General features: G+C 39.5%; 1 protein-coding gene across 1 annotated transcript in view; it reads right to left on the bottom strand.

Annotated features, from left to right (window-relative positions):
• Amph (amphiphysin) overlaps nucleotides 1–17,264 on the bottom strand; it is a 211,533-nt gene that overhangs the window by 49,230 nt on the left and 145,039 nt on the right. Inside the window, exons 8-11 of the mRNA XM_031359752.1 lie at nucleotides 11,002–11,077; nucleotides 10,318–10,400; nucleotides 8,007–8,145; nucleotides 6,705–6,833 (exon numbers count right to left, since the gene is read on the bottom strand). Coding sequence (XP_031215612.1) covers nucleotides 6,705–6,833; nucleotides 8,007–8,145; nucleotides 10,318–10,400; nucleotides 11,002–11,077 — 427 coding nt within the window. The remainder of the gene's footprint in view (nucleotides 1–6,704; nucleotides 6,834–8,006; nucleotides 8,146–10,317; nucleotides 10,401–11,001; nucleotides 11,078–17,264) is intronic.

Here is a 17,264-nt window from a genome sequence, read left to right as displayed (position 1 = left end):
CCTGTGACCCTGGGCTTGTTAGAGCACCTGTGAGTGGAGTTTCCTCTGGGTGTTTTGGGAATGATTGCAGAGTTTGCGCCCAAGGCCTGCTCAGGGCATCAGCCATCCCAGACAGACTAGTAACAACTCGAGCCACTGGGCTGGCAGAGTTCCTGTGTGCCTAGGTCCCGCTGGTCCCAGTTACTCCCAGTGTTGAGACAGATGTTGTATCCTCCTCACCTCTGATCCTGGGTGTGTTAGAGTGCCTGGGAGTGGAGCTTCCTCTGGGTGTTGTGGGACCAGAAGGAAACTGAGCCACTGGGCTGGTAGAGTTCCTTTGCCTAGTCCCGCTGGTCCCAGTTACTCCTGGTGTTGGGACAGATGTTATGTCCTCCTCACCTCTGATCCTGGGTGTGTTAGTGAAAGATTTTAAAGAATAACAAAACTCCAGCCCTTTTTATCTACAATCTGACTGACCATCTTCCTCTTATTTTCACATTTCCTATACTTAGGAAGCCTGCAGTGTCCTGGTAAGTTGGCAAACAATGAGCCCAATATTCTATACAACCAATTCCCTAGTTATTTTGTTTCTGTTTTCTCAGAAGGAAATTAAACAAAGTCATTCTGAGCTAGGCATCATGGCATTGATGTAGTGTCTTCAATATGCTATGACTAAGTGAAAACTGACAGGGATGGAGAAGGCAAGGAAGATGGATGGTTGCTTTGCTTAGGATAAGCTTCTGGGAGGACTAGGGGATTGACAGAGAGCTAAACTGATTGTGTGATGAGCTCTTGGTACAGGAAGGTGGCTGCTGAGAAAATTGACCCCTCTTACTAACATGACATTTAACTGATGTAATCTCATGAAGCTTGATATCAGAATGTCACCGACATGTGAATTTCAAGAAATTAAACATTGTGTATGGGAAACCAACCAACCAACCAACCAAACAAACAAACAAACAAAAACAAGTAAAAAAAAAGAAAAACTTGCTCTGGCCCAAGAATCCCTAAGGAAGTCTCTGGTGACAGATAAGAATGAATTTGAAATCATTTTCTCAAGGTAAATTAGAATGCAGTTTAAATCATTTTCTGAAGATAAATAAGGGAGAGAGGGCTAGAGCCCTATATGAGTGCCCCTAAATATTGTGTGTATTTGTGATTGCTTTATTTTTGCTATGAACTATTAAAATCTTACTATATGCATAGAATGGTTTCCCAGGGATATATGTTTTAAATCTTCATTTCTTAAAATATATCACCAAACCTATTTATCAGGAACAAGGTCTGGAACCATTAGAGGAGGTAGCCTACAGAAATGTAAATTGGGGCATTTTGTTGTAGCATTTCTCAGAACCTTGAGCATGCTATCATGAGCTATTACAAAGAGAAAATGGATGGAGGCACTCCTCATCTTATATGATGCCCGCCCCCCAACCTGAGTCCCTATTTTCACAGTGTGAGATTAGTGTATTTTAAGAATGCACATTGTTTTTCTATTCAAAATAGGCATGGATACTGGTGCAATATTGATGTGGCACAAATGTTATGGAAATAGCAAACCATTTTTTAAAAGCTGGATTTAAGGCCCTCTCCTTGAGATGAAAACCATCATAATACTGCTAAAGTGGCCAAGAATCTGAGGCTTGATAATTCATGAGCCCTACGGGGCAAACATACTACCATTATTCACCTAAAGGAACACAATTAAATGCCTCTTAATGACATATTGGAAAACCCAGTGCTAAATGTCTCATTCAACCCTCATCAGAGATGCTTTTTCCTGCAGTGATTGCAATTAACATAGACCCACAACTGGGCAAAGAACAGAGAGGGACTTTGGAGGACTTAATCATAAATAGAATATCTTTATCTAACCTCTTATGCTCAAGCATGTAACTATGAGAAAGAGAAGGTAAAAGTGTCACAGACTGGGGTTTCTTGCGGGGTCCCTTGTTCCTTGGGACGATGGGTTCTGTGGCCAGGTGTGCACGGGATTCAGCTTTGACAAACAGACTCAACACGAGTGGTGTAAGGTCTGAGTGTATTTCTCAAAAATGACATGAGACTTTTACAATCATTGTAAAAGAGAGAAATGAAAAATCTGGCAGCTCAGTAGTCAAGGTACATTTGAGGCCATCTAAAACACACTGGGTCTAAAACATCAGCCATCTCCTCTGGACTGGCGCAGCACCCCTGGGCTCCGAGCACGCTCGGGCCACATGGGCCCGAGGGGGCTGTGGGTGCGCCAGCCAGGACGGTAGAGGCTTGAATCTCGAATGTTCAATGCTGAATGCAGAATCTTGAATGCTCAATCTCTTGAATCTCAACTGGTGCTGCACCCCCCGGGCCCAAGTGCTCTAGGCCCGGGGGGCTACGGACTGCATAAATCTAAGTCCTAGTCCACCTAAGTTCTGGTTCTAGTCCAAGTGTGAGCGAGTCCGAGAGCTGAATGCAGACTGCTGCATCTAGAATGCTGAATGCTGTCTGTTGCTGAATGCTCTATGCTGTGTCTTTCTGTAAGCTTTAATGCCCTACCCACAATGCTGGAGGCAATTAGTTTGAATGGCTTAACATTCTAAGCCAGGGTTTAATGCTCTACCCACAATGTTGGAGGCAATTAGTTAGAATGGCTTAACATTTCAAGCCAGGGTTTGACTAGGACGTTGGAACATTGGTGAAGGTCAGAGAGCAATGTCCGAATTTTCTTTTTCTAGCTGTTAAGAAATGATATCTTGGTGGGCCCCTAGCACACAAGTACGAGGACATATCTGGGCTAACTCTGAGTTTGGGGTGCCAGGCAACAAGGCAGGAGACTGACTTTCCTTGAAGTTTACGCCTCAAATACCACCATCACACAAAGTATGTGTGGCATAAAAGATTGAAAAAGCAAGAAGAGATCACAAAGAAACAGTATCTTCTAGACATAACCAGACTTACACACATTCACAGAGACTGTGACAGTGAGCACAGAATGGTTTAAACCAGATAAGTCCCGTCACTGAGAAGAGGATGGAGACGCAAAGATCACCTCTAACAAAGCTAGCTATGACTCATGCCTGCTGGGAAAAGGAAAACGAGTTTTCTCTAAGAGAGTGTCACTGGCTGTATCAACAACTCTATTGGAAGGCCGATGCTCTTAAATATTTGGGAAACACAAAACAGAATCCATGTTTTGTGTTTGTATGTAGGGGTGAGTGGGGGCATTTTGTTTTGTCTTACTATTTTTGTTTGTGTATGTTTATTTTGACTTTTGTTGAGGTGTGCTACATGCTACCAGAGGAGAAATGTAACCACCAATCCATCCAGTTGTGAACCCTGAAATTGGTAATATCAATCTGCTTATCAAGACATGGCCACTGACACAATAGTGGTATGAATATCATGGGCATAAAGAATTCCTTTTTGACTGGATTTAAGGCAAGTTAAAAGTCTATTCCTGGTACTATTGTTGGGCCAGGGGCCTGAGGACAGACAGGCCAGAGAGGCAAGGGAGAAAAGCTACTACTATTATTGTCCCAAATGGGTATAGATTAAACTAAGTCATGGTGACATTATTATGTCTACCTACTGGGGCAATTCTCAGCTCTCATCAGAAAAACATCTTTTTGTGGTAGATGGCATCTAACACAGAGACTCACACTGGCCAAAGTACAGAGAATTAGAAACTAACTGTGTAATACTCAGCTTTAGTAGGGCATCTATATTACAGCCTCATTTTTTCAATGGCAATTGTTGTGGAAGAGGTGAACAGACAGATTATGAGAGCCAGAGTGGGTGGGAGACTACAAGGAAACTGTTTTCTGGACACAACTGGCCAGTTTCACATACTATGAACTCACAGTAGTTTAGACAGCAGTCAGATGACTTGTAGGATCTCAAGCCAGACAAAATTTCAGCATGGAAACGGGAGGTGTGCACAAAGTCCTACCCATTACTTGAGGTGCTACCTGCAATTGATAGCTTCAGCTTTGTAGAAAAAGTATCAGTTTTCTTTTTTAATTTATTTGGTAGATTTAACCACACTTTAGTGAAATGATATATGCCCAAGAATATACGGACAGTACAAACTGAATCTAATTAGGAAGAAGGAGGAGAAAAAGGAGGAGGAGGAGGAGAAAAAGAAGAACAAAAAATGAGAAGTTGTCATCAGTGACTTAAGTGGATATTGAAGAGGGAGGAATTAGGGAAGAGTGAATATTATCAAAATATACAGCATGAAATTCTCAAGGAATTAATAAAATATTAAAACATAAAAAAGGATTTATGCACAGGATTGTAAGTTCTTGGGAGGAAATATTAGGAAAGAATGAACTTGTCCTTTAGCAGTTTATTTTTGTGAGCAAAACTTCAGAAAATCAGGAAAAACATTTTCACATTCCATGGTATGCCTGTGAGAATGAAAAAAAGCATTTCCCACTGAAAAGTCTACACTGTATACAGTTAAGGTTTGGACCATTAGAGGGCTCTGCAGGCTTAGAGGATTTCTGTTTTCAGTTCCAAGGACCCAGCTGGGAAAGTGTTGCTGCTGAGGTGATTTTTCTATCAGTCAGGATAGGTTTTGCTTCTTACGTTTGTAGCATCTGGCCAGGATTAACAAAAGTGTTTTTCTTTCTCATTAAGTGCATTATAAAAATAGCCATCTGTGGCTATAAATGATCTTCTAAGTGTCGGATGACTCACTTAGCAAAAATCCAAGGCAACGCTGAAAGGATCATTCTGCAGTAATGTAGGGAGAAATCTTTCAGATAATTCTCAGCTTTGCAGTTTTCAATACTTGCAATTACTATTCCATTTTTCATCGAGAATTGGTATCTTTCCTCTCTTATCCATTCGTCTCTACACTGCCCAAAACATTATTTCTCAGATTTTGCAATGCATTAGCTTGTAGTGTATGTCCCAATATACAGTCTGTTCAATGCATCTAATATTATAAGCACATAACATGCATTTTTCCAAACATTCTATATGAAGCATTTGAAATCAGATCATCTGAAGTAGGGCAGTTATAAATGGGCCATCTTTACACAGCCTTGGATTGGCTGGACAGCTCCACAAACAGAAGCTGTTAATTCATTGGGGCAGCCAGTTCACCATCACTGATTTGGACCATGTAGACTTCCAACTGATCAAATAGTAGTAATCAGAATGAGGTCCCAAGACTAGGGACTGCTGGAGATATGTTAAAGTGACACACAAGCCTCTTGCAGCTGCAGAAGGACAAGCAACCGAGGAAATTGCTAAAGGACTACAGAAAAGGCAGTTTCTGCCTATTTTAAATAAAACTAGATTTTTCCCACCCAATAACCCAAAATGACAAACAAAAGTATAAATCCCATTTCACTTCTCGGCACATTTTGGTGTGAAACTGGGAGCCAATTGGTGAATTCGAAGCATTGGATTTTATAGTCTGTGATCCAGCTAGTGGAGGCTGAGGACCTCTCGGGTAAAAAAAGAAGAGCACAGTGAATCCCAAACAAAACAAATAAGGAAACTAGAAAGCCTCTTCTTCCTTCCTTTTAAACTAAAAGAAAACAGATTAGACGACAAGGAACACCCCACCACCAATGGACTGCCATATGTCTCTGGCAGGTAGGAATTGCAAATTCAGTGGACAGACTAACAAATGTGGCACATAATCCCTCAGTTACCACAGTAGAGCGGTTCCATGAGGTCCTACAGAAAGCTGGACACGGCCCTGGTGAGCAGCTCTACCTGTAAGCTCTGAGGCTTCTACCCTGAAGTACTATCCATTCCTCTAGCTAACTGTTTTCTATCTCTTCCACTCAACAGTAGTAGGGTGAGTTAAGCCCTGACAGACTCTCCTGGCATCTGTAATTTTTGAAAGGACCTTGATTCTCCCTCTCCCCACCATGAGGGTCCTTGGAACCGAGCCAGAAAACTTCAAATGAAAACACTTAACAAGAAAGAACACTTCTGGACCTCATCTTCACTTCAGAACTGCTCTGTGTGCCACCTTCTTGCCACTTAAGAAGTCTCATCTCCTTCACGGGGTGTCCTCAGCTAAGTACACAGGCTTCTAGAGGACTAACATCCTTACTAGTGATGGAACTCAGAGGATGCTATTGGTGGACACAGGTTAAAGCAACTGAACAAGGACACGCCATCTTAAAATACTCTTCAGTGCAAATGTTAATGTGGAGATAAAACTAGAAAATGACTCTGGCTAGTAAAAAAGGTGCTGACTGACAAAATCTGCAAATTTAAATTTAGCTAAGAGTCAGGGATTAGTACATCCAGCTGGTATGATAGTAATGTTAAGTGCTTTTGTAAAGACAATATTGTGACATAAAAATCACCAATGAATTGAAGTTGCTACATTAAGACTGCATAACTACATAATTTGAATTTTAAAATGTGAAACGGATAAGAAAACCTCAAGGGGGTGGTACAAAAATTGAAAGAAAACAGGCCAGACTGCACACAAGGTTATGTCATAGTAGTAGGATGACAGTGACTCCTCTTCATTTTATATTTTTCAATATACTTTCTCATTTACATATAATGTATTCAATAAATATTAAAAATTTCAAATCCTATACATCTTGCATTTAATAATCCTTTGATTACACAAAGCAATAAAGCAACCACAGTGACAAAATTTTATTAATGGCTCAGATATCTGGTACTTTCTCTACAGCTGACCTGAGAGACTCTCCCACCATGGCATTTTGATGGTCATCCCAGCTGCCCTGAGAACTCACCTGGGAAGATGCTGTCACATTGATTTCTGGTACAAAGTTGTCCTCAAAGAAATTGATGATGTTCTCCTGCTGCAGTTCCTTGGTTGGTGTGACTTTGGGCAGAGGTGGAACAGGAGGCCCTTTCCTTGTCTAGGAAGCGTCAAATACAAACATGGTAGCCTTGGAGGAAGTGTCAGATGGGCACAGCTATGTGAGCAGACTGACATCTAACTGAACCTGACCTATACAGAGGTATAAGCCTACTCGATTCAAGGTAAGAATGCTGTCCACTTGTGTCTCTCTGACCACTCACAGGCAATGGTCTAATTGGAAGAAGTCAGGTAATGAGATGAGAGTCCATGAATCTCAATTTGAACAATGCTCAGAGTTGCAGGACCTATGATGTCACCTGGAAGCCATCCTTCCTCTCAACCCAACTACCAATGACATCTCTCATAAGAAAAAAAAATGGAATTTCAAAACAAAAATCAAGTTAGTTGGGTTTTTTGTTTTGTTTTCTTGTTTGTTTAGTTTTTTTGTTTGTTTGTTTCCCCAAATTGAATCAATGAGATCAACCAAAGACAGCTTCCACTTCACTTTCCACTGCACGATTTTGAAACTTTTGAATCTACTACACATATCTTCTTACAACTTTGCAACTTCAGCTAGATTCATGAAAGCTTATACTAGACCATGAATATTAAATGTAGTTACAGAAATATGCTCACTAAATGCAGGGAAATCAAAAGTGGTGGGGTTTTAGTTCCCTTTGCCTGGTCCTCATGGTTTCTTTAAATATGTCCCATGCTTTCATTGAGTGACCACTCATGTGTAACACAATGTCGGTGACGAGATACCTCACAATACTGGACAGTCATTGACTCCAAATGGAGCACTGGAAAGGAGGCTCAGTGCAGGAGGAATGGAGAATGAATGGAGCTTTGTAGATATGATTTTTCTTTTTCAAAGCTAATGGCTGTTCAGAGCATTGTATAACCCAGGGAAGTGCTCCATCACTGAATAGACTCCCCCAGCCTCTGAAAGGCAGGAGCAAGAGAAGGTAAAGATGAATCCAGTCCAACACAAGAAGGCGGAGATGGGGCTAGAAAACCCAAAGGAATCAAACACTGAGTACAGGAGGAAACACAAAAATTAAATACCAAAGCAGACTGGCTCCACACAATGGCAATAATAATATCCACCGTCTCATACCTTAGTCTTGCCATAGAAACCTTCTATAATGCCTCGTCGCCACAGGAGGATCCCAGAGAAAGTCACCTACCTCCCCATGAGTTCTCCCATGCCCTGGTGTACACATCATACCTGTGAAGGTGATCTGGGTCGCACTGGGGCAGGAGATGCAGGTGCTAATGTGTGGTTGGGACTAGCCGTTGGGCTGGGCAGGGGTGAAGGCTCCTCTGGGGGTGATGGTGTCTTTGCAATGCGAAGAGGACCTGAATCACTGGATAGACACAGAGGATTGAGCAAGAAGCCTTCTGAGAAGCAGGATTCCTAATATCCAAGATTAGTTAGCCCAGAAAAATTCTGAAGATTATTCTCACTATTATTTCATCCCCCACTTCCAGATTAATTCTAGTTGTTAGTAATAGTAATGGATGTTGGTAACTGGCAGCATTTATTGCTCCTTGTTCACCAGAGCCAACCATGCATGGTCTCTCTGTTTCACAGCATCAAGCAATATTGACCCCCCTTTAGACAAGTAAATAGTGGAGTGTAAATAGGTTAAAAACAAAGAAATAAAGACACTCAGTGTTTTACTACATTTGCATTTAGATCTTAGTATAAAGGTCTAATTCTCTCCACATGGCAATTAAGCTCCACTTCCAAACATAAGGCATAGTAAGAAAAACAGCCTCACGTGATATACAGCAGAATCATGCTATGCCACAATCTATAGAAAATTACCCAGAAAGCTGTGGCTTTTACCTTCAAAGGCATCGTGGGAGAAAGTTAATAAATCTTTTTTGGGGGTGCTTTTTAAATTATGTTTGGAGAGTTACCAAATACTTCTTTTATCACTTTATGAAACAATGACTAACTCAGACACCTTCAGTGTGCCAGCAGACCACATGACAGGTGAGATTCCACAACTTCCTAAGAACCACCATGTTCTAGGCACCTCGCCAGATGCTTGGGAACAGCTTAATATGATGACTAAGATGGCACATCCTACTCTCTAAGAACATCTAAAGACAACAGCAGAAGGAACAGAGTCTGTGACCTAAATAAGAGTACAGACACAGCAGCATGAGCTATACATCCAGCAGCTAAGGGAATCGCATTCTTTTAGAGACACTGTACATGATTGGGGCTCTAGGCCAGCAATCATGACCTCTGACTAGAAACAGTCCAATCTAGACTCTAGTCTAGAGATTGTCCAAAGAGCTAACTCACCACCTCGTTCTGCAGAGGAATGTTTTTTAAGGAATAAAAAATAAGAGACATTTGTTAAGTGGCTATAAGCCTTCTTCTTGCTTTAGCTGGTTATGAAACTGATATTTCCAAATGCTTCTGTTGACTTCATTTCCATGTTTGGGAGCCACTCTTAACATGCCTTACTTTTATAATATCCAAAAGGTAGTTTGATATTCTTATTCTCCTCTTATTCCTAGCTCAATAATGTGAAAAACAATGTTGGACCCTTAATTCTGTTTTTTTTTTTTCTTGGATTCTTTTAGGACATGTCCTTCCCTTGGAGAGAAAAGACACACTTGCTGCTCTGGCAGCCATAGAAGGGGCTATAGTTATGCACTCTGAGAGGCAGTGCATGATCAAAATAGTAATCTTCAGAGACACTGACATGTGGAGAGGTTGCAAACTGCACATGGATGGTTCTGTACATGCGTTCCTATGAGTATTTATAATGATTGGAATAAAAACTACAAGTATAGAGTCTCAGAACTGAACATCACCTTAGAAATTATTTCATTCCATTGGACCCTACTTTTCCTACAGATATTTAAATGGGTTCTTTAACTACAAAGGTTATTGGGCTTCAATAAAGAAAACAAAGAAAATTGACCACAGAGGTATGTAACTGAAGCCTGGAGCTTCTGCCTGCTTGCTTAAAGCTTGCTGGGTGACATAAAATAGATTTTAAAATCATAGGAGAAAGTGGGTATACAGTCAAACCAAGGCAAACAGCTCAGCTGGGCCACTGGACTCTCAGCCTCTCACTGGCCCATTCAACATGCAATGGAGTGATAACAAAGCCATGTCGCAGGGCAAATGGCAAAACAGTGGTGGAGAGAAGGTGGATGGCGAGATTTCTTCCACTTCTTTCCTTTCTTCAGTTTCTAAGAATCAGCATAAAACTGGAGGGTTTTTTTTCTATTGCATATAAAGCAACAAGTAGACACAATTGCTCTCTGCTCTCAGGTAAATCAGAAAGGCAGCTACTTACTTCTGCTAGGATCAGTAGCATCCTGAGGTGAGAGAAGACAAGAAGTAACCGTAAGAGCTGAAAGTCTAAGGTTGGGATCTCTTCAGGTGGAAGGGCTCCTTTTAGATTTTTAAAGGGTGAATAGAACAGTATAATGTGGTCTACAGGCTCCAGAAAGTTCGACACATAGCACATCATTTGCACATGCAACTCGGAGGACCAGTGGCCTACCTGGGTGCTCCTTGGATGCTGAAGGCTTTGTCAGCATGCTGATCGCCGAGTTTCGTCATCACTTCATAGAGCTTGTGGCAAAGCTAAGGGGACAGAGGCCTGTTAACCACAAGGACATCCTAGTGGCCACCCATGCTATTCTTCCCAAGAACGAACTTGTTTAATGAGAAGCTACAACTCCTCTGAGAATTAGATTGGTCTTGGAGTACTTGAAATTCCACATACCAAATTTAAAATCTACACCTAAGTGGAAATAACTTTATTTAGTGAATAGCTTACTGCTAAAGCACCTGCTAAAATCAATCAAACACCTATTCAATAGTACATGAAGCAGAAATGAGAAGCTGGTTCTTAATCTTAATTCTATTAAAAATAGTCCTATGGCTGTCCTGATGAACAAAAAGACAATAGAGAACACCACAGCTCCTGCTAATCTAAATAATTTGAGACCAATTTTTTAACTAACTTAGAGCATCCCTTGAAAATTCCAACTTTTCAACCAACAGAGGAGGAACCAAATTTGTGCAGCTGTGATACAATCTTCAAAAACAGTACAAATAGTACAAAGTAGTAACAGAGTACTACAACATCCATGCACAGGGGTGAACTAGTTGGCAATTCTAGGCAATGCCCTGTGCTTTCTTTACATTGCCTTCCACAAGAGCAACAGTAGCCATTACTCACCACTGCAATTTCCTTGTGAAACTTGGCCTCAAGGCTGGAGACGTTTTTGAAAGTATTGACATAAAAGCCAACTCGTCTACCAAGGGGAAACACAAATAAAAGAGAGACCTGTTAGCAAAGTGTATTTTAATTGCAATGAAACAAATTAAGACTATGTTTCCAATATTATAACTTTGAAAAAATATTGAACTAAGTAACATCTGAGAGTAAACCTGACTGTTCTCAGCTGTTGAGCACACAAGCTGTATATTGGCAACATCTCAAACACATTTGTAAGGGGAAGTTAGACATAGGGCACTGGGACATCCATCCATCTTTATCTCAGTTCCCTAAGAGTATGCACAAAAGCCAACCAGAGATTTAGCGTGCTACCTCAGGATAAATTCTTTCTACAAATGAAGAGTATCTGGACAGTATTTTACTTTATTCTTTTTCATTTAATTGGGTAACAACAACTTTAATTCATTTTACTGTTTCAATGGCATTCTCAAAAATAACTGGAGTCCTAGTTATTTAACTAGATCTGAACTATCATTAAAAAAAACTAAGTAAGGTCTTGGACAACAGGAAACTTATGATCTTCTCTTGCTTAAGCTGAGCCTTGCAGTGCATAGTATTCCAATGAGATGGAAGAGAGAAAACACCAGGGTTAGTGGAACCAGGAGCCAATGAGTTGCTTTTATTTATTTCTTCATTTGATGCTCACCAAAATCCCCTGAGATAGTAAACCTCATTTACTAGAAAAAGTAAATGGGGATTAACTGTCTAGGTTCATGCAGTTCACAGGTAGAAAAAACCAATATTTAAACCCCAAGAGAGAGAAATTAATTTTAAAATATCATAGAATTCTTCACAAGAAATTTTTAACCATGACTTCTGTTATTTCCATGTCAGCAAGTTCTGCTTAAATTAGGTGCTTTTGAATTTTAACTAAAATAGGAAAAACTTGGAGCCAAATGTTAGAACTCTGAAATGAAGTGATAATTAAATGGTAAATCTGTCCCATAAACGAGGCACCATTTTCCTGTGGTTTATCGTATACCTTAAATCCGTGCCACATTACATTTATTTCCTCTGCCCACAGTAACTATGTAATCCTGATTTCACATATTTTTATTGTAACTGATTTCAAATCATATATTTTACATGTACATGAATGCTGATGGTTCTTTATGTCCATGGTTCTGTATTCTGTAGTTCAACGATCCATGGGTCAAAACCAAGAGAAAACCAAGGTCATCTACACTGAAGAGAGACAATATTCTTTCACCATTTTCTTTGAACACTTTACAACAAAGCAGCTATTTGCATAATGTTGTCTTCTAAGTAATCTAGAGATGATTGAAAGTGCATGGAAAGATGTGAGGAAGTGATAAACAAATACTATGTCACCTTATTTTACATAAAGTTCTGCTTAGCTTAGGGGTTCTAGAAACTGATTATCCACAGATACAGGGGACAAATATATGTATTTACACATGGACATAGACTTATGTAAACAAGAATGCAGTAATAAAAACTATGGCATAGTGTGTTTGGGAAATAGTAAGAACTAAGATCAGGAGTTTCATTAATGAGCATTTGCACCATTATATTTAAATGAAATTGTAAAAGTAAAGTATAAAACCACATGTGAATGGAAAGATTCCACAGCAGTCCATACAGAATTAAATAAAAAACAAAACAAATGGACATGGAGTACTAACAGCTAAAAGAACCCAGCTGCAAACATCTGCTTGAGAGTACACACATAGGCTGGCCAGGAGGATGGGCCAAATTTAACTTGAAGATGGGTACAGAGGTCATTAAAGTTGATTTGTGAGAGCTTCATTTACTTGTCTTTTGCTTTGATAAAAACACCATGACAAGGACAAAAATAAGTTTATTTTGGTTAATAATTCCAGCGTGATAAGAATCCATAATATTGGAGACAGCATGGTGCAGTAGCAGTAATGTGCGAGACCACATCTTAAACAGCAAACAGGAAACAGAGAAATCGGCTGTAAGCTGAGGCCTTATGCTCTTCTAGAGCATCCTGGTGACATTCTAGCAAGGCCTCACCACTTAAGCCTCTCTAAACAGCATGATCTACTCTGGACCAAATGCTGAAATGCTGAAGACTATGTGGGACATTTTCCATTCAAACATGACACTGAGTTTTGTTTAGAGTTTCCCTTTTATTATAATAAAATTCTAGAGAAGATCAATCAATTAATTTTATGCCTGGATTAATATTTCCTTACATTTCTTGTATGCAAATTCTAGTGTAAAGTTTTGATAAGAAAGCTTTGATGATCACTGTCAAACTGTTTCTATTGACTGAGTCATTTTCCTTCTGAATTTTGAATATCATCGTATGTATGACTTCCATAATTTTTCCAATGACAACATTGCAACCATCAAGTTAAAAATTATGATTCCTGTAGTTAAAGATAAACATTTTTCATATATTTATTTCCCCATTGTTTTCAGTTAGGTATATATTTTAGTGTATTTTTATTATCCATTGGTAAAGGCTGTTACATTCACTATACTGAGTCATTAATCCAGTTATATAAAAGAAAAACTAATACGTATTTGTGATGTTTGGTATGAAATTTTCAACTTTAGAGACTTTAGAAGCAGTTGGTAGATGAGCCTTTGGGTATGTCTGCAGGGGGTTATTCTGAGTATGTTAATTGAGGTGAGAAGACCTACCCATTGTGGGTGACACCATTCCCTAAGCAGGGAATCCTGAAGTGTGTAAGAATTGAAAAAATATGCTGAGTACAGGCATGCATACAGGTGCTGGTGACTTCTTTAGGCTGTGGATGTAATATAACTTGCTCCCTCAAGCTCCTGACACTGACTTCATTGCCACAGTGGACTGTATCCTGGACTTATGAGCCAAACAAAACTTTTCCACTTAAGTTGCTTTGGCCATCATTTCTAATGCATCAATAGCTAAGACACTTCATTTTCATGTTTAATTTTTGTTTCTCTGTCACGTCATGTTATATCAGTTTTTATAGAGAGAAATAATTGGTACAGTTCTAGAAAGAAACACTATATTTAAATAACTAAATAAGCATGTATGCTTTCATAATATTTTGTTTCATTTTAGAATTTGGAAATTAAGTAGCATGTCTTAATTTAGTAAAAAATGGTCATAGTGTTGATAGAACTTATCATATAGAAGTTTTCTACAATATAGAAAATCAGTGACTATTTCCAAAGGGGGCCTTTGACTTGTTCACAACTCCATCCTTGGCCCCGCATGTGGCACTGAGGACACAGAAGGTACACAGTGAATATTATGACAATATTCACTATGAAAAAGTAAGTAGACAAATGAAAAGCCATTGGAAAGGTTCACGCTGATGTGCCTTGACTCATAAAATGCTGGTGTGGAAAGTAGTGAAATACACATTCACAAAGTCTGAGACTCTGGGTGCTGATATCTCTTAGAAGGCTTATTTCACAAGTTCTTCATCAAATGAAGAATTTTGAGACTTTACCAGTTCTCCCTACTGGTCTTTATATGGCAGCAACAGGACCTTTCTGATTAGCTGTCAAGAACCTTTCTGTAAGTCAGCCATCTTGATGACATCACCATCACCATGTTAGCATCACTGAGATATATTTTGTTCTCAGAAATTATGGAAATATTTGGAAGCTGAACATATGGTTTATGCAAGCTGATATATACACTGTTGTCTTCATACGCCAAGGGAATTCTGCATGTCAGGTGGAGGGGGCCACTACCTCCTGTGCTTCTACCACGTCACCTGTCATGGAAATGGGGTAGAGAATGTGGAGTCTTCTTCAAATTTGCCCCCAGATGCTGAGTCCAATCACATCCATGCTGCTAAGTATCTAGCCTCTTTGTATGAGAGCTGCAACCCTATCCCATATACTCTGTGTTAGGGTGGGCCTCAGGAATTCACTCCCTCTTTCACTCATTCCTAACAGGAACACAACAGAACTCTACACTCATGTGACAATCTACCTAAAAAGTAAGTACTCATACCATGGCCAAAGCATCTTCTTTATTCCTGTTCTTCCAAATCTGTGCCATCTTGTATCTTGACATCATTCTCATGGTTCCATCTGGAAATTGGAGCAATCTACTGTCTCACATCTAACTTATCCCAGGAAAAATCCCTATTACTTCATTTGTAAGCACCCATGACCCTACTTTTAAGACTTGTGTAAGATTGATGACTTTTTTGGATTTTTGTAAACTTTTTAAATTTATATTTCAATATAATATATTTTACTCATGTTTTCTCCTACCCCAATGCCTCTGAAATCCTCCTCACCACCATGCCTACCCAATCTTATGTTCTTTCTCTCTCTTTTCTTTCTATTTTTAAAACAAACAAAACACAAGCAAAACACAAAAAATGGAGAAGAAACTGAGGGAAAGGAGGTGTAGTGACTGGCCCAAATTGGCATCCAGCTCAAGGAGAGTCTCCAAGGCCTGACAATATTACTAATTCTATGGTATGCTTACTGAAAGGAGTCTAGCATGGCTGCCCTCTGAGAGGCCCAATATGTAGCTGAACAAGTCAGATGCAGATACTTACACCCAAATAATAGACAGAAGCCAGGGAACCCTGTGGTTGCATTAGGAAAAAACTGGAAGAAGCCAAGGAGGAGGGCGACCCCATAGGAAGACCAGCAGTCTCAACTAACTGGACCCCTAAGATCTCTCAGACACTGAGCCACCAACTATGTAGCATACACTAGCTGGTACAAGGCCCCCAACACATATACAACAGAAGACTGCCTGATATGGCCTCAGTAAGAGATGATGCACTTAGCCCTTGAGAGACTCCCTTGAGGCCCCAGGGAGTAGGAAGGCCTGGTGGAGTCGGGGGTGGGGCATCCTCTTGGAGACAGAGGAGGAGGAATGGGATGAGGAAATGTTGTGGGCAGACCAGGAGGGGGATAATGATTAGACTGTAAAAAGGATTAAAGATTAAATATATATACATATATATACATATGTATATATATATGTGTGTGTGTGTATGTGTATGTATATATATGTATGTATGCATATACATACATATATACCACATCATACTGATATGTATAATTAAAGGTCCTCTCAACTTACACCCTTCAACAACTAAAGCAGTAATCATAGAATACATATCAATAGCACTTTTTAGACCTGTGAAAACTTAGGTACATATATACACATGCATATATATGGTATATAAATATATGAATATATATTTTATTGTGTACATATATGTATATTTCTAACATATAAAAATACACAGACATATGTACATACACATACATGACAAAAACTTGGTGGTTTGAATTGTTATACATACAGGTTTGTAGTTTGTTTTTTTATACTGAAAAACAATAACTAACTTTCTTCTTTATCAGAAAAATAAATAAAAATAAAACCATTACAAACCACAACAGAAATCAAAATAAATAGGCATAAGACCAATAAGACAAAAAAAAATGTCCAAACAAAACAAAAGGAGACAAAAAGTGTACAAAATACATTGAATTTGCTTTGTGTTTCTCAATTACTCCTGGGCCTGAGGCCTGCCCTTAAATGTGATGTATACCTAGTAGGACTCCATTGGAGAAAAACACTTTTTTTTTCTTTGCTAGAAAGTATCAGTTGCAGATAGCTTCATGGTTAAGAACAGGAGCCCCATTTACTGCCCCTTCTCAGGGCTGGGATGTTTCTGTAAGTTCATATGTGAATCAGTCCTGTTGTGTCTGGAAGACACTGTTTCCTTGGAGTCATTCATCACCTCTGGCTTTTACAGTCCACATGGCTCCTATTCCACATAGATTTCTGAGCCTTGAGAGGAGGAAGACTTTGATGAAGATATTGCACTTATGACCAGGTACACCAAACTCTCTCACCCTGCACATTATATCATGATTTCCTTATTCCAGGCAACAGAGTCTACTGGGTCTAGTCCATTTCAAGCCAGAATCATGTGAAACAGCCCTCAGGCCTGTCTGACTAGTCCTATCAACATCCTCATACTGTTCCTATCCACCACTCATCACACATCCTTTACCTAAATAACCCTCAGCCCCTTTGCCACTGACACTGCCATCTTCTGAAACTGACAAGAGTTGTTTTCCAATGCTTTCCCATATGCTCTATATATCCACTGTATGATTCCTCATGCCCATCCTAAAATCAATATTTTCTTTTTTTGTTTGTTTTTTTTATTAGCTATTTTCTTTATTTACATGTAAATTTCTCCCTTCCCAGTTTCCCCTCTAAAAAA

The sequence above is a fragment of the Mastomys coucha genome, unplaced genomic scaffold (assembly GCF_008632895.1).
Source record: "Mastomys coucha isolate ucsf_1 unplaced genomic scaffold, UCSF_Mcou_1 pScaffold7, whole genome shotgun sequence".
In the NCBI taxonomy this organism is placed as follows: Eukaryota; Metazoa; Chordata; class Mammalia; order Rodentia; family Muridae; genus Mastomys; species Mastomys coucha.
Note: the sequence above shows the minus strand (reverse complement) of the source record. Positions and strands in the feature narration are given on the sequence as shown.